The following is a 17,186-nucleotide window of genomic DNA, read 5'->3' on the forward strand; positions in this document are numbered from 1 at the left end:
TTTTAAAGGGGGGGGGGGGCGGGGGCGCTGGACGTCGGGGGAGGTGCTGCCCGAATGTGGGGGAGCAGAGGAGCTAACTGGGGTGTCCCACGGGGGTGGGGAGGCTCTGCACCACAGAGGGGACGGCACCCCCTGTCTCCCCCAGAGCCTTCCTGAGTAGATAAGGCGAGGAGGAGACCGAGTCCAGGGGGCAGAAGTGTTCTTGGGTGACGGCCCCTGGCCCTTCTTGCTAACAGTGTGCTCCCCTCTGCCCCTTTTAGAAACCCGCGGTGCCCACACCCTTGACCTGTCGGATGAGCTCCCTGCGGCTCTCGAGTGGATCTTTGACAGCCAGAGGGGCTGTGACCTGTCCATCAGGGTGAGGGTGAAGGACGACGAGGAGGAGGGCCTAGACGTGTGCGGCCACAGGCTGATCCTGTCAACCAACCCCGAGGCTGAGGCCCTGTGGAAGGAGCCTGGCCCCACCGTCACCATGGAGGTGGACGCAGAGTGCCTGCCTGTCGTCAGAGACTTTATCAGGTGACCATCCTCGGGACGGGGGTACCAGGGCCTGGGCAGGGTCCCCAGGGCGCTCCCACCTCCCTCCGGCGGCAAACCTCAGGGGCTACGGCACCGACCTCACGGGTGCTTCCGCGAGCACGTGCGTGGGCACGACACAACACACACTCACACCCGCGTGTGCCCCCACATATCCGCATGGTCTTAAACAGGCACACCCACACCCTCACGTGGACACACGTGTGCTTGCACATGCTCGGGCTCACAGTCGTGTGCGTCCCACCCTCTCGCGTGCACACGCACACTCTTCTGCACACACACAGTTGCACACTCTACACTGACACACACACACACACACACACACACACACACAAATACCGACTTTCACAAAACACTGCATAAAAAATCTCCCAGCAGTCGCCGCCGTTAGAAGAGGCATCAAACCCTCTGTGGGTCACAAGTCCACCGGGTCCAAGACCCGGACCGGTTTGGTGAGAGGTCGCTGGAGGGGCCTGGGGCAGAGCTGGGAAGGGGTCCCGCCCACCAGAGGCCGCCACCGGTCTGGGCCACGGCCTCCGCGGAGGCCCAGTCGTGCGTGTGTTCGAGGAGGAGTCAGGTGGTCCAGAAGCACGCACACCTGTCTCTGAGGTCACGTGAGGTCACGGCCCAAGATTTGCAAGAAACTTAAACGTAGTTACGAACTCACCCTCCTCCCCGTCTGGCTCTGACCTTGCTTGTGTGGAAGGTGGAGCGCTTGTGACTCCAGACCCGTCAGAGTCTCCCCCGCCTGTGAGCCGGCGCCCCAGCTGGGGACACAGAGACACCAGGGGCCCGCCTCTCCGGGTCCTGGCCCGACCCTCCCGCCAGGCCGCCCTGCCGGGGCCCCCAGGGGCTTGTGCTCCGAAAGCACGTATTTAAAAAGAGCTGCTCCTTCTCCTTCTCCGGACCGAAAGCTCTATGTAGCTGGGAGCGACACTGAAGAGAAAACAACAAATGTTGGCAATTAAGACAGATTGAAACGGTTTCTTTCCGGCTGCCCTGTGCTGCACCGCCCCCCGCAATGGGACCATCTCTATGAGAACCAGGCAGGCGCCCCCCCCCCCCCCCCCAGTGGGACCATCTCTATGATCCGTTCGAGAACCAGGCAGGCACCCTTCCCCAGCTTCCCAGGCCCAGCTGGAATCACACCCTTGGTCAGAGCTCAGGATTCTGGAGCAGTGGTGATGCCCCCTGTCTCTTTCCTTCTCTCTCTGTCTCTTCCCTTCTCTGTCTTTTCCTTTTTCTCTCCGTCTCTGTCTCTGTGCCCTCACCAAAGGCAGAAAGGCTACAGCGGGCTGGATGCCCCTGGCCTCTGGACCCCGTCCGGCCCCGGGAAGGCCTCAGGAGACCTGATCCCCATCGAGGGCAGAGATTCCCCCCATTCCTCTGCCCGGGGCCCCCTGATGCCCGGGGCCTCCTCACCAGTTCCCATGGTTTCTGAGGGTCGCCGACGCTCCCCGTCCTTGTTCGAGTCTGCCTCTCAGGGGCAGGCCGAGGGACGACTGGGACCCCCCTCCTCACACCGGGGCCCACCTGAGGCTGAGGTGGGTAGTGACCGGCGGCCTGGGAACCTCCCGCTCCGGCCTGAAATGAGAATTGGGAGGGGTGGTAGCCACAGTCCCTCCCCCCTTTTGTCAACGCACCTGCGGGGCCTGCCACCAAAGAGGCCGTGCTCGGGAGGTGTGCGCCCCAGTGCCCTGCCACTGCTCCAGGGCGAGGCTTCAGTGATTCGGGCAGTTACCCAGCTGGTGGGTGGCCGGCCAGCGGGAAGATGCCCTCTTCCCCCTGCGAGTTCCTGTCGCCAGCAGGAATCACACGCTAAGCTTCGAGAGTAGCGAGTGCAGGAAGGGACGAGGAGGGGAGGACCCGCGTCTGCCACCGTCACTGGGCACAGGGTCCCCGTCTCCTCCCAAGGGACGCCACCCGCCCCATCCCGGGAGAGGGCGGCAGGCCTAGCCCGGCATTGCCCTCTAGGCAGACCCCTTCCACACCTGTTCTCACCCAGCACAGAGGGTCCTGGTGGCGCCCCGAGTCACAGAGCCAATCATAGATTGGGTGCCACCGGCATGGGCTCCCCATCAGCAGGGGAAGCAGACAGGGAACAACCAGGGGTGATGCCCGTGTCACGGGGGCAGGAGAAGGTGCTGGGGACAGAGGGGCACTGACAGGCACCCAGCAAGGGACCGAAGGGGCCCTGGCCAGGGCTGTGACGGCAGGAAGGAAGGGGTAGTGTAGTGCTGATGCCCGAGGTGGCCAGCAGGTCCTGGCGCCCAGGACACCAGAGGGTGATGACCGTGACGGCGGAGGCAGAGCACAGAGGTTGCTGGTGCCGCCTCCGTCACAGGTGAGGAGGTCACCTGTCAGATCTGAGCAGATGTGAGATTGGACTGTGGATTGGCCCGAAAGATAAGTCCGTGGGGCACCGAACGCCTCTCGAAATGGGGCACCGCCGGGGGTGTCTGTGGGTTGCCGGCAAACACGGGATAGATAGTGATGTCAGAGAGGCAGGCCCGGCACACGCCCGGCCCCCTGTCGTCCCGCAGGGGCAGGGGTGCCCGGCTGGTCAGCGCTCGCTCCCCTCCCCAGGTACTTCTACTCCCGAAGGTTGGGCGTCTCCCTGACGTCGGTGAAGTGCTTCCACAAGCTTGCCTCCACCTACGGGGCCTGGCGGCTGCAGAGTTTCTGCGCGAGCCTCTTTGCCATCCTCCTCCCCGAGGACGCCTCCTTCCAGACGCCCCTGGACCTCTATGCCTATGCACTGGCCACCCAGAACCCCGTGCTGGAGGAGCTCTGCGTGCGGTTCCTGGCCTGGAACTTCGAGGCCCTGACGCAGGCCGAGGCCTGGCCGAGCATCCCCACGGCCCTGCTGCGAGTCCTGCTCTCCAGGAGCGACCTGGCCGTGTGCAGCGAGCTGGCCCTGCTGATGGCCGTGGACGCGTGGAGCTGGGAGAAGCAGCCCTCCCACGGGGAGGTGGAAGGCCTTCTGGACGAGATCTGGTTCCCCATGATGCTGCCCAAGACCCTGTTCGAGCTGCAGTTTAACCTGTCCCTGTACCGCGGCCACGAGGCACTCTTCCAGAAGAAGACTCTGCAGGCGCTGGAGTTCCACACCGTGCCCTTCCGGCTGCTGGCCCAGTACAGAGGCCTGAACCTCAGCGACGACGCCTACCAGCCCCGGCTGTATACCTCGCCCACCTGGAGTGCCAACATCTCGGGCGATTCCCAGGCCTCGTCCAACTACCTGGATGCTCCAAACCGGTCCTTCCAGACCCCACAGCACCCCAGCTTCCTGTTCCAGAACCAGCTCGTCTCCTGGTTGCTCCTGTACCTTCCCACCGTCCAGAGCTGCTGGGACTACCGGTTCTCGTGCACCGAGGACGAGGTCCCCCTCCTGGGCCTCTCCAAGTCTACCGACTCAGACCCCACCATCGGCTACCAAAGCCAGGCTCTGATGCTCTGCGAGGGGCGCTTCGTGGCCGACGTCACCGACTTCCTGGGACAGAAGGCCCCGATCCCCGACGCCCTGGGCACCAACAGCTCCCGGAGCGCCTCCCTCTTCCCCTGCCCGGAAGGGTCCTTCACCAGCTTCCAAGCGGTCATCCGCCCCTTCTACCTGACCAACTCCTCTGATGCGAACTAGGCGCAAGCGAGCGCCAGGAGGCCAGGCGCCTCCCAGTCCGCCCCAGGCTTGCCGTTGCTGGCCGCCTCCTGTCTGCAGCCACCGGCCGCACCGGCCACCAGAGGGCCCTCGCGCTTTCACTGATGTCTCTGAGCTTAGAGAAAGTACTGGAAGGTTTCAACTAACGTTCACCACCCTGCACAGAAGTCCCAGTTCCACCCCCACCGCCCGGCTGGTTTCCAGGTCGAGAAGCAGCAGGACCCGGGAGGGGCAGCGGCTGGACTTTCCACCCGGCCTTTCCCTTTCCCGGTCGGGTCCTGTGCCGTCCCTCGTCCGAGATCATTAAAATTGCACTGATTGCCCAGTTCCCGCATTGGTGCCCAGAGTCGCGCGTCCATTCTGCGCTCGGACGTTGGGTGTGCTGGGTCCTGGGGCTCAGAATGAGCAGACACAGCCCCTGTCCTCGCGAAGCTGCGACCCCGGCGGTGGGACGGGCGGGGCAGGTAGACACCCTCGGCGTCATCGCAGTGGGGATGCAGGTGATGGAAACCAGAGGGTGCGCAGGGCGGCGGGCCGTGGAGAAACGAGAGCCCGGGGCATATGGAAAATGGGGCGGGGGGCGGTGAGCCCCGGGGAGAAGGAGCGGCCCCTGGCGACCCCGTGCCTCCGCGAACCCTCGCGCATGCGCACGAGGATGCGGACGCGGATTCTCCTCGCAGCCAGGCTCCTGGGAATTGGAAACCACCATCATGCGCATCAGCGAGGGGCCAGAGCCCCGACAACGGACACCCACGACGGGGTGGGCGGGACAGAAAGACATGCTGGAGCGACCCTGGGCCACCCACGCAATCTAAGTGAGGGCAGGGGACCGAGCCTGGGGTCCCGTGGGGACTTATCCTTGGTTCGGGGTGCTCAACCCTCCCCCCCCCACCCCACCCCACCCCCCGCCGAGAGCAGGGCAGGAACTCTGAACTGTCCCTGCTGCTGTGTGATGTGAGCTCCAGGCCCAGGGTCCCCGGAAGCACGCGGTTGGCCGAGCCCAGGCCGCATGCTCGCAGCTCTTGGCCAGGGTCTGAACGGCAGCATCTGGGCTGCTCTGGCCTCGGGAAGGGGAGGCGCGCACGGGAGGGAGGGTCAGACGCGGGACAGGCCAGAAGGCAGCAGGCCCGACGCACACTGCGCCCCCGCCCCCGCAGGGACAGAGAGCCTCCCGCCTGGCCCAGGTACAGCTTCGCCTTCCCGAGGGGTCCCCAGCTCCAGGCCCGCGGTCTTGGCCACGTCGGTGGCTGTGCCTGGACGTTTTACAAACGTTAGCGTTTCGTTTCTACCGCGCGCTGACTAGCACCAGCTCCTGCGTCGGGCTCAAACGCAGGTAGAGGTCGAGGGGAAGGAAAGGTCGGCGGGAGCAAGCACTGGGTCCCGGAGGTGGCCCCCGGGGACCACCAGCTTCCACAGCGGTGTTCTTCTCTGGCTCTGGGAGAACGACCTGCCGGCCTCGAGCTCCGCGTGCACCGAGAACCGGAGGGCGGTTATCGGCTTGTGCGGCAGCCCGTGATCGGATTCGTAAGGAATCTGGAAGCAGGGTGGTTCCGGCAGAACTGGCTGGCATGCCTCCAGGCCCAGGTTCTTCCGTCTTCCGCCCCTGCCGTCCCCGAGCCCTTCCACACTCGTGAGTCACGGGGCTGCCCGCATTAGATCCCTGGGCCTCGGCACCTGCGTGCACCGGGGCCAGGCACCACGCCATTCGGTTAGCCCAGGGTTGGTAGGACAAAGGCCAGTATGACGGGTGGGGAGGGCCAGTCCAAATCTAGAATAAATGTCGGATTCCTTGGCTGGAAGACATCCGCCAGGCGCGAGTGCCCTCGGGGAGACGGCGTTCCGCCTCGGCATCACAAGACGCCAGGGGAGGGCTCGGGAGCAAACGTCAGATCGCATCGGCCTGGGTGACTAGGCCAAGGTCAGCCCACGCACAGCCACCCTCCCTGCCACCAAGGCCACCTGGAGAGCCAGAAGAGCAGGCCACTGTGGCCGGGGAGGGGCAGTGACTCCCCCCGAGCAGCCTGCCTGACCCCCATGGCATGAGGGCCTGTTTGGTCAGAGACTCTCTTTGGTCAGGCTCTCTGATCAAACCCTGCCTCCTCTGCAGACAAGGTGGCCCAGACCCTCTTCCCTAATGGGGAGTGAGGTGTTGCTCAACCTTCTGCCCTAAGGGAGGGCGACAGTGCCACAGCAGGCCTCTCCCGCCTGGTGTTAGCCAACCGTGCATCCCGAAACCAGGCTCGCGTCTTCCCCAAGAGGCTGCAGGTGGCCGAGGGAGGGGCGACCGATGCACAGAATACGGCAGCCCACACAGATACGAGCCACCCACTACTCCAGGGATTGGTCGAGCCACTCCTTGGGGACCCACTCCACCTGCTGCTGGGGGCTCAGATCCTGTCGAGCTCAGGGAGGGCTGCTCAGGACCCGTGCTCAGGTGCTGGGGCCCAAAGCTGGTTGTGGCTTAGAAGGAGAGAGGTTCCCTGCTGAGGACAGCATCGACTTGACTGCAAAGGCCCAGATACCTCCCGGATGGTCCTCCCACCAGGCCTCGTGGGCACCGCCCCCCCCCTCCCCCGCCAGTGTGCCTTGGTGAATCCCAAGCACCGCTGGGGAGGCAGCTCATAAAGGAATCCGTTCTGGTCCCGAGCCCCTCACGGACAGCTGGCCACATCCTTCTCCTTGCAGTCGGAAAGCCCCCACCAACTGGCACCTCCTTCCTCAGTGCATTTCCCCGGGGCGTTCAGGCAAGAGGGCTGTCCGGGTCTGTCTAGATGAGGGGCCACGGATTCACTGCACGTCGTGCACATTTCAGGGTCCTGGATCCTGGGTTCCTTTCTCTGCATCGTAGCGAGGGCTTCATGGGTCACCAGGAAGCCCAGTTGTCCCATCAGGCAGGTGAGACAGCACTATTCTCAGCGGCTCAAGCAACGAAGGCAGGTCTCTGATGGTTGTGCCTGTACTGGATATTTTTAGCTTCCGCTTCGTATATTGAAAACGCAAAAATAGCAATGACTCAGGTGGGATGCTTTCTTTTTCTCTCACGCAGGAGAGATGAGGCAATCATTCTGGAGGTGGGAGCCTCCTTTTCTCAGCACTATCTTAGGCTATGACTGCCATCTTTGAGGTTACTTCATGGTCCGCAGTGGCTGCTGGGATTCCGGCCATCATGTCTGCCTTTCAGGAGGAAGCAGGAAGGAGGTAGCAGAAAAGGACAAAAGACTTTCTTCTGGCTGTCTGTCCCCTGAGACTGGGTCTTTCAATTTTGCATCTTTAAATTTTGCACGTACTTTAGCTTGCTTGGTTCATCCTTGCTTCAGTCCCATTGAAAACAGCTGCCCCTTGAGCCTGCAATCCTTGAATATCTTTGGTTCTTCATAGTATTTTGTGGGCAGCAACAGGGTCCCCAACATTTTGCCTCCAGTGGATATTTCATTCCAGGCGACCCACAGGCCAGTAACTGAAATCAGCTGGTTTATACACTGCCAGCCGTCTATCCCTGTGTGCCAGTGGAATTTTGAGAAACGGTGTTACTGCTTTACGACATATACGTATGAGGGTACAGATCTACATCGATGCATATATATATATATATATATATATATATACACGCACACATATGTATAAAGTATAGAGCTCGGTTAATCTTTATATTACGTGTATACAACAAATGCCGACCCCTCAGATCTGGATTCTAACACCTCCCTCGGCCCCAGAAGACGCCCTCATGCCTCTTTCCAATTAGTACCACACCCCCGCCCCCATAACCACCGTTCTGACTCTCATCAACACAGACTAGTCTTTCCTGTTCTTGAACTTCACATAAATGGAATCACGCCGTGTGTACCCTTCAGCGTTGGCCTTCTTGGAGTCAATATTTTGTCTGCAGGTTTCCGCAGAAAGACAGAGTCCCATTATAGGAATTTGCCCCAGTTTTCCAACCTGTTCTACAGCTCCTGGGTATCAGGGCTGTTTCCAGCGTTTTGGTATTTTAAAAGAAATATTTACTTATTTTGAAAGAGAGAGGAGGGGGGCAAAGAGAGACAGAGAGAGGGAGAGAGAATCCCAAGCAGGCTCCGGGCTGTCAGTGTGGAACCCAACATGGGGCTTGATCCCATGAACCGTGAGATCATGACCTGAGCAGAGATCAAGAGTCGGATGCTTAACGGACTGAGCCACCCAGGCGCCTCTGCTGTTTTGAAAAAAGCCTCCATGAACATTCTTGCGTGTGTCCTTTGGAGGACACGTGGGCTCGATGTCCCGGGGGTGCACCTGGGAGTGCAGTTGATGGGGCGTGCGTTTCGCTTTAGTGGACGCTGTGCAGCCCTTTTCCTCAGTGACCGTGCCGGTGTCCCCCCTGCCCCCGCGTGAGAGCTCAGCTGCCCCGCGTCGTCCCCAGCACCACTCACTGTCAGCCTTATCTGCAGTCATGCTGGGCGGGGGGGGGGGGGGGGGCCGGGGGGGGGGGGGGGGTCCAGTGGGAGTTTCTCTGCTTTCAGCCCACCGTTCTCCAAGGACCGCTCGCCTGAAATCCACTTCCAGCACCAGTGTCTACACCAGCCGCTGCTCTCGTTTGCAAACAACAGAACCAAGTCTGGCGACTCTAAGCGGAAGAGGGTTTAAGGAAGGAATCGGGAAGCTCGCGGACCGGAGGGAAAGGCTGGAGAACCAGGCTTGGGAGCTGGGCAGCAATTAGGGAAGTTAGTGTTTCAGGGAACTTGCCCACTAACAAACCGCTCCCAAACTCAGCCTCTTACTACCGCCATTCCTGCGCGCATGGCCCTAGGGGGCGTAATTTGGGCTGGATTCTCGGGAATGGCTGGTCTTTGCTCCCGCGGGGTTGGCTGGGCTCCTCGGGTCCCGGCCTCACCTGGGTGGGACAGCTGGGAGCGTGGGGCTCGTCTGTCCATCTGGTCCTGGTGGATGCCAACGCCGCCTTGGTCACCCGGTGGCAGAGTTCCCCGATGCGAGGCCGCCGTAGATCCAAGGGTGCGGGGAAAACAGCATCTACCTCCTGCCGGGAGGAGCTGCCATTTGAAGTTCACAGCCAGCAAGCTGAGGACGGCTGGGCCCAGGTAGCGAGGCTGGAATTTAGAAACCGCCGACGCCCCGCCGGGGACACACTCTCTGCCTCATGGGCCCCTGGGGTTCCGGATGCCGCCGCTCCTCTTCTGTCCCCTCAGCAAGCTTTCTGAACCACCCCTGCCTCACTCAGCCACCTGCTGCAGACCCGAGGTCCCGAGAGGCCACCCGAGAGCAGACCTGGCCTTTCCAGCCTGCACCGTGGCAGGTGTCCCGAACGCAGGAAGGAGCTTCAGAGGCCCTGAGAGATCGGGGACACGTTACGGCCCTGGAGAGGGGAACGTTCCTGGCTGTCTACCGAGTCTCTATGTCCCCCCCACCGCCCCAACTCCGGGCCCTCTCCCAAGGACCCAGCTGTTCCTTCTGGGACTGCCCCTCCCCCACCAGGTAGCAGCAGTGGGCGATCCCAGGGAGGGGCCCACAGGACCCCCACCCGTCTGTGCAGCTTCTGGTTTGGGGTGCAGTTCGTTGACGGGGAGGAGCAAGTGACCCCTGTTCGAGCTTCTGTTGGGGGAGGGGAGTCGCGGGCGACCCTTTGACCCTGAGAACGCTTGTGGACCCCCCACCCCCCCCCCGCCCGATGAAAGGTTTCTATTGTCTGCTTTTTCCATTTCGTTTTTATTTTTTAATGAGGAAATAGGTCGCAAGGAAAGGTTTTCCAAAGCCGTCCCCTTGCTGCTCAGGCCCTCACACCTCAAGCTCTGGCCACAGCCTGGCGCAGACGCGCTCACGACGCCCCAAAATGTCACAACCCACGGTGGGTTCCTTGCGCCGCCGCCCCCCCTGCCCTGCGTGGCCCCAGGCGAAGGTGGCGGGCCCGGGGCCTCCGTGAGGGCTAGACAGAAAAGGTTTGATGTGGCAGCAGCTGATCCCTCCGAAAGAATGTCGCTGGGGGGCTGCCAGAGCCCAGCGCCAAGCATGTGGTCGTTGCAAAACGGCCGGGAAAGAACACAGAGCCCTGCTCCCGGCTCCCCTCCCGCACCCGCGCTGCCCGGCCCGGCCGGCCCTCCCCATCCGCCCGGATGCCCGCGTCGGGGAGGGGGCGCCTTCCCTTCTCGGGGCCAGGGTGCAGGGGCGGTGGCCTCCCCCAGCCCCAGCCCCCCTCCCAGGTCCAGGAGTGAGCGGATGCCTGGCAAGTGTTGGGGGAGGGGGGGTGAGAGGCGGGGAGGAGAGGGCGCCAGGGCCAGAGGCACCACAGGCTGTGACCTATGGGGGGGGGGGGGCGGTGGAGAGGAGTGGGGTCCTGGGGACAGTCCAGAGCGGCCCGGAGGGTCTAGGGGGGGCCCAGGTCAGCAACCAGAGGGGCTTCGGGGCCTCCGGGTGAGCACCCACTGGAGTTGCCGAGGCGGGGACAGCCAGCACCAGCACCTGCGACCCCCACGCGCCCCTGAGCCAGCCTTCAAGCCTGCTGGAGTCGGGGGGGGGGGGGGGGGGCGCCTGTCCAAGGGGCTGCACCGCGTCCAGGCGGGAACCGGCCTGTGTTAGTTTCCGGGGCTTCTGGCTGGAGTCGCCCCCACCCCTGCACGGCTAGAGACAGCACAGGGGTACCTCTCCCAGTGCTGGAGGCCACGGTCCGAAATCAAGGTGTGGGCCGGGCCGGTTCCTTCCCAGGGCTCCTCGGGCGGTCCGCTCCAGGCCCGTGCCCTTCTGCTGGCAGCCCTCGATCCCTGGCGTGAGGGCACGTGGCTCCCGTCTCTGCATCCAAAGCTCGGCTCCCTGTGTCTCCCGCCTCCCTGCCCTTTCTCTCATAAGGACGCCAGCTCCTGCATTCGGGCCCACCCTCCGTCCAGGGCGAGCTCATCTCCAAGTCCTTAACTTAATTACATCTCCAAAGACCCTTTTTCCAAACACAGTCACACCCTTGGGTCTTGGGGGTCAGGACACGGACATATCTTTTGAGGGAACACCGTCACCCCACTCCTTCTCTAATCCGAACCCTGCTGGTGCCCAGAAGAGGGGTCCTGGTCCCGAGGGGGACCTTCTGCCTTCCTGCCACGGCACCCTTGGGTGCCCGGAGCTGGATGGGGGCCGCCAGCCCGTTTTCTCCTGCTTGAAAATGGGAAGCTGTCTCCCCTCCTGCTGGCCGGGGAATGACGTTCAGACTCAGAATATCTCACCCTTCCTGGGGTCTGCTTTCTTTGAGACACGGACTCTCCCATCTGACTTCAGCAGACCCCCGTGCCTGGTGACGCCACCTCTGCCCGTGCCAGGCCCGGGAAGCGACGGGGAAGCTGGCCCTTGGACACTGCTACAGACCCCGATCCACATGAGCTCCGGGATACCGGCAAGGGGTGGGGGGGGTCAGGTGGATCATGGACCGCGACCTCTTTCAAAGATCCGAGGGCCGAGGCAGGGAAGCCACCGGGACACAGGTTTTGGTGTAATGTGACAAGGCGCATTCTAACCATCAGAGTGAGACGGGGACGCACAGCTGGCGCTTGTTGGGGATGGCCACGGGGCAGTTGGCCGAGACCGGCCGGCAGGCCGGGCACCTGAGCCCCCGTCCTCAGCTGCAGAGCTGAGCGGACTGGGGCCCCTTATCCCCAGCCCCAGGCTCCTCTGTGCAGAGGGGACCCTGCCGGCTTCCCAACCCTTCCGCCTCCCTTCCATCTGTCACGTCCCCACCCTGAACCCAGAGCGACCTGCCTCTCCTTTCCGGAGCCTCCCCGCCACACAGCTCTGCCATCGTCCGGTGACAGTGCTGCCCGAGTGACAGTGCCACCGCAGGGAAGCGGGAGCAGACTTCCTAAGGTGCAAATCTGTTCTTGGAGCTGTAGCAAAACGATGCCCCACTTTTACCGGAGAGAGGACCCACTGGAAGTCTCCCAACCTGACGGACAGAGGCTTGGAGGCCCCGGACAAGTGGAGGAGAGCCACCAGGAGTGTCCCCAGTCATGGTCCCTTCACAAGCAAAGATGCTTCTCTACCGCCAACACCCACCCCCACATCCTGCTCTGGTCGGTGGAACTTGTTTTCCCTCTTAGAGCGCACACGGACCAGAATGTTCTTCTGGAACATTCTTTCTCTTCCTCTTCACCGGGTAATTCCTACGCATCCTTCAGGTCTGAGGGCCCATCAGATCTCAGGGGTCTGGCGGAAGGGGGCCTGAAGTTCTGCGCCTCTAACCAGCTCCCTCAGACCACACTTTGGAGCCCAGCGCCTTAGACGCGGGACCTCTGGGAACGCTTCTCTGTCCTCCTCGCCGAGTCAGCTGCCCGGCCCTGTGCCCACGACACACGACATGTCCCCCTGCCGCAATCCTCCCCCAGGGCATGGCCATCCCCACCCGTGTCTCTGCGGCCACTAGACGGAATTCTTTCCGAGGTCGGATCCCAGGGATGCCCAGCACAGAGCGGGAACACGGTCAGCCCTGAAATCTGGGTCGGATGAAGGAACCAACCCATGCGTTCAAACGCACGGCCCGTCAGACCTACGCCCCCCTCCTCCAAGACCACATCTACACCCTAGGGGAGAAATCCACTTAGAACACGGACCTCGCGTCGAGTCCCAAGTAGAGGAAACGAAACGGCTGTGGAACATCGGACCAGCTTAAGTCAACTTCCGACGGGATCATCTAGACCAGCGGTTTTCACAGCGGGGTCCCCCATCAGCAGCGTCAGCGTGGCCTGGGGAACTTGTCAGCAATGCAAATTCTCGGGACTGCCCCAGCCCTTCCGAGTCAGGAGCCCTGGGGAAGCGCCCGGCCTGCGTTCCAGAGCCCCAGAGACGCCAGCTCCCGCAAATGCAGGAGCCCGGGTCTCCACCCCGTGACAGCTGCCGTGGCTGCAGGTGGGAACCCCCCGGGGGGCTCTGAGCGTTCCTGAAACCCCCGCCCTCTGTGCCGCTGTCACCACCCCTCTGACGCTGAACGCGAGGGTTGTGGAGGACCCTGCTTCCTGGACCTCCCGGAGGACTTTGTTTCCGACCCTTCTCCGGCCCTCAGATACCAGCTGCCGGGGGTCAGCGCGGACCCCACAGGCTAAGGGCTCCCGTCCCAGGAGACCACTCCCACCTCAGATGCCAATCGCGGATCCCCAGGGGGGGTTCCCACCACCCCCTGCTCAGGCTTGATCGTTTGCTGGAAGGGCCCACAGAACTCAGGGAAACACTCGGCCTGCCGTTACCAGTTTGTGGTAGCGGATACCAGCCCGGCGCGGTGGCCGAGGGCGGCCCTTACAATTCCTTGTGTGCGGTGCCCTGAGCAGCCGTTCCCCATGAGACCAGCCCCCAGCCCTTTCCCGGGAGCCGCGTGCAAGAAGCTTTGTGCTTCAGTCACGGCAGCCCCGTGCGGGGATGGGGAGCGTTGCCTTGGCAACACGGAGACTTTCGGGGGTGGCGATGGTGAGAAGGCCTGCGTTTGACCTTCTCGCCGTCCCATCTCGCGGCGGGCGCTGGCGGCTTTCCCCGCTCCCTGCTCTGCCACCAGGGCCGGGCCCAAGCCCTCGGCCGGGTGCGTTCCCCAAGGGAGGCCTTGGGCGCCCCCTCCCCACCCCCTCGGCTCAGAGGGCAGCCGCCTATGACATCGGCTTCACCAGGAGGCCCCGAGGAGTCCTGTGCCCATCTGGGAGCGGAGCCCCCGCCTGCACCAGGGAGCCCCCCGTGGCCACACCTTCTGCTCGCTCGGAGGCTGTAATCACACAAAAGCAAGGTGATCTCTGAGTTCCGGGCGGCGAGTCAGGTCTCCGTCTCGGCCGGGTGACCTCAGGCAGAAGGCTTCCCCTCTCGGGGCCCCGGCTTGGCGACCGTAACGTGCGCACTGACACGCCGCCTCTCTCCGGGGACTGTCGTCAGAACCACGGGAAAGGGTATCTGAAGGCTTCCGATGTCACGGTCCCTCTTATCACGATGGCGAGGGCATTGTCTCTGCGCGCTCAGGCGGCTCTAACAGAGCCAGCCGCAGACCGGGTGGCTCAGGAACGACAGGAACTCGCTCCCCTCGGCCTGGAGACTAGACGTCCGAGATCAAGGTGCCGATAGATTTGGTGCCTGGTGGGAGCCACCTTCCTGGTTCAGAGATAGCCCTCTTGGTCCGCTGTGTCCTCATAGGGAGGAAGGGGTGAGGGAGGCCCCGGGGTCCCTTTTATAAGGTCACCAATCCCATCCCTAAGGCTCCGCCCTCCGACCTGAACACCTCCCAGAGGTGACACCCCCTAACACCATCACACTGGGGGTTAGTTTCCAGCGTGTGGATTTGTGGGGGGACACGAACATGACCAGATGCTTCCGGGAGCTCAGCTCTGTGCGAGGGCCTCCGGGAACCTTTACTCGGTTAGGGACCCAGGTCGGAGACCTCAGTGCCCTCCCGCCGCGGGGCCCAGCCGCAAACTCCCCCACCCCCGCACTCTGGATCGCAGGCACGGTTGCACATTTGGGGTCCTGGCTTCGCAATGCTTCCAAGGCTGTGCGTTGACCGGGGTTCGGGGAGGGGAGGCGGGCCGGCCCCAGCGGCCGGGGTGCATCTGGTCTGCCCTCCTCGGCGGCCCCGGCCCGGGGACGTGAGGAGGACTCACCCCTGACCATGCATGGGTCGGGCCAGCTGCCCCCCCGGCCCCCCCACTGGGCCAGTCGGCTCCCTCAGACCTTGGTGGGGTCCCTCGGATCCAGGCTTGGGCAGCCTGCCCGGTCTCACGCGAGATCTGTTCGGAAAATGCTCAAAAGCTTCAGCTCCTTTAAGAAGGCTTTTCTCCAGTTTGGCACGGTGGGGTGTTTCTGGGCTGTGGGCTGCCCAAACCCTGGGGCGCCTGTGTTTATTCACCCAGTCAGGGAGGAGGCCCGGCCGCAGGAGCTGGCCGTGCTGTCCTCCGAGAAGTGGGTGTCGGGGACGTGTCCTGGGTTTCCTGGGGGGGGGGGGGGGGGGGGGGGGTGCGCACCCTCCGGCCCGGGAGGAAAGGAGGCCAGTTCGGTGGGTCCCCTCCAACAGCCAACACCACGGCCCCAGGTGCCGGCCACCGGGGGAGTCATCATCTGCTGGCCCCGGCCGTCCCGACCCGGGCACCTGGTCCCCGCACAAGGTCAAGAGGGCGCCCCCAGAGGGCGTCCAGAGGGAGAGGGGTCCCCGAGGCCCACGAGGAGGAAAACTAGCTGGGCCCCTTTAAGACTCTGCGTCGCCAGAGGAGAGAGAATGCAGAGCTTTGGTAAACATCTGAGGCCTTGCGGTAACAACTACCAGCTGTGTGAGGGGGCGCTGGGGGGGCGGGGAGGCCGCCCCAGCTCGGCTGGAGGGTGGGATGGGCTGAGGTCAGTCTGGGTGGGGACAGAACAAGAGCGAATGTAGGGAGGACGGCGGGCTGGGACGCGGAGAGGCGTGCGTTCGAGGGCAGGAGCAGCGGCCCAGCCCCGAAGCTGCCGAACCGTCTGGGCCTAGAAGCTTCCACCGAGGCTCCCAGTCTTGTCCCACCTCCTGCTGGGAGATCTCCAACCCTCCCCCGACTCCCCGCAGCAGCCGGGCAGTGAGGACAGCGGGAAAGGACGGTTTCAGCCCCCGTGGGGGCCGTTTCTTCGAGACGCTCCGATAGTCGCGTCTTCGCCCGACAGGGGTGGCATTTGGGATCTCGTTCTAGAGCGAGTAGTACCGAGCCCGGCACCTGTGAACTGCCCCTCGGCAACGCCCTTCCCCAGACCCGTGGGCTCGGCCCTCACCTTCTCTTGCCTGGAAGCTTGGCTGCGGCTGCAGAGCCCTTCCTGTCGTGGCCGTCCTGCCCCCAGCCGTGCCCAGGCCCGTGGAGCCACCGTGGTACCGATTGTGTCTACGGCAGCCAGGGTGCTTTGGGATTATGAGAACGAATCCACTTCAGAAAGGCTTAGCCTCTGGAGAGGGTGTTTTGTGGGCATTAACGGGGACGTGCGGAAGCCGGTGGCATCGTGGCTCGCTGGGCCCAGCGTTCGGCCGTGTCTGAGGGGCCTGGTGCGAGGCCACTGCTCCTTTCTGCTTCCTGTAGCAGCCTCTTCATGCTCACACCGCTCCCCTTCATGGCGCCAAAAAGGCTGCAGTGGCTCCGGCTCCATGCTGCGTTTAAAAGGCAGGACGAGGGACGCTTGGGTGGCTCAGTCAGTTAAGCATCTGACTCTGGGTGTCGGCTCAGGTCACGGTCTCACGGTTCAGAGGTATGAGCCCCGCGTCGGGCTCTGCCCTGACAGCCCGGAGCCTGCTTCGGATTCCGTGTCTCCCTCTCTCTCTGCCCCTCCGCCCCACTCTCTCTCTCTCTCTCAAAAATAAGTAAACATTAAAAAAATTATAAAAGGCAGACTGAACCTTTTCTTTCAGAACTCCTGTTCCGGTTATCTATTTCTGTATAACAAATCACCCCAAAACCTGGTGATTGAATCTTTTATTTTGCTCATAAATCGGCGATCCGGGCTGGGCTCAGCAAGAACGCGGTCAGCCTTGTTCTGTGTGGCATCTGCTGGGGCAGATCAGCCGGGGGCTGGAGGGTCCGCTTCAAGACGGCTCACCCACAAGGCCCGCAATCCATGTGGCTCCTGGCCGGGAACCCGGGGGGGGGGGGGGGTCTGGACTGGGGGCCTCAGCCCCGCTCAGGGAGAGCTGCTCAGACTCCCTACCAGCACGGTGGCTGGGTTCCAAGGAGACGAGGCCGAAGGGCACGGCGTCTTTAGGACCTGGCCTCGGAAGTCACACCAAGTTACTTCCATCGGACTCTGCTGCTCGAGGCCTCGCGAGGGCCTGCCCAGCTTCGGGGGAGGGGGCGCAGGTCCCACCACTTCCCGGAGGAGTGTCGAGGCTGCCCTGACGAGGACCATGTGGGTCAGAGCCACGGGTGTGGACACCTTAGAAAGCCTCATCAGCCACAACCCCCCGCAGACGTCTTCTCTGTTCCCACTGAGCCACTTTGGGGCCCACGCCCAGCACCAACCTGGTAACTGAAGCCAGGGCACAGGGGAGTCTCAGCTCTCC

The 17,186-nt window shown here is 63.1% G+C and overlaps 1 protein-coding gene across 1 annotated transcript in view; it reads left to right on the forward strand.

The window, feature by feature from the left end:
* Positions 1-4,520, forward strand: part of LOC125926293 (galectin-3-binding protein-like) — a 30,256-nt gene extending 25,736 nt beyond the window's left edge. The window contains 2 exon segments of the mRNA XM_049635562.1: positions 261-519; positions 3,124-4,520. Coding sequence (XP_049491519.1) covers positions 261-519; positions 3,124-4,177 — 1,313 coding nt within the window. The 3' untranslated portion in view covers positions 4,178-4,520.
* The last annotated feature ends 12,666 nt before the right edge of the window (positions 4,521-17,186 follow it).

This window comes from Panthera uncia, chromosome E1 (genome assembly GCF_023721935.1).
Source record: "Panthera uncia isolate 11264 chromosome E1, Puncia_PCG_1.0, whole genome shotgun sequence".
Taxonomy (NCBI): domain Eukaryota; kingdom Metazoa; phylum Chordata; class Mammalia; order Carnivora; family Felidae; genus Panthera; species Panthera uncia.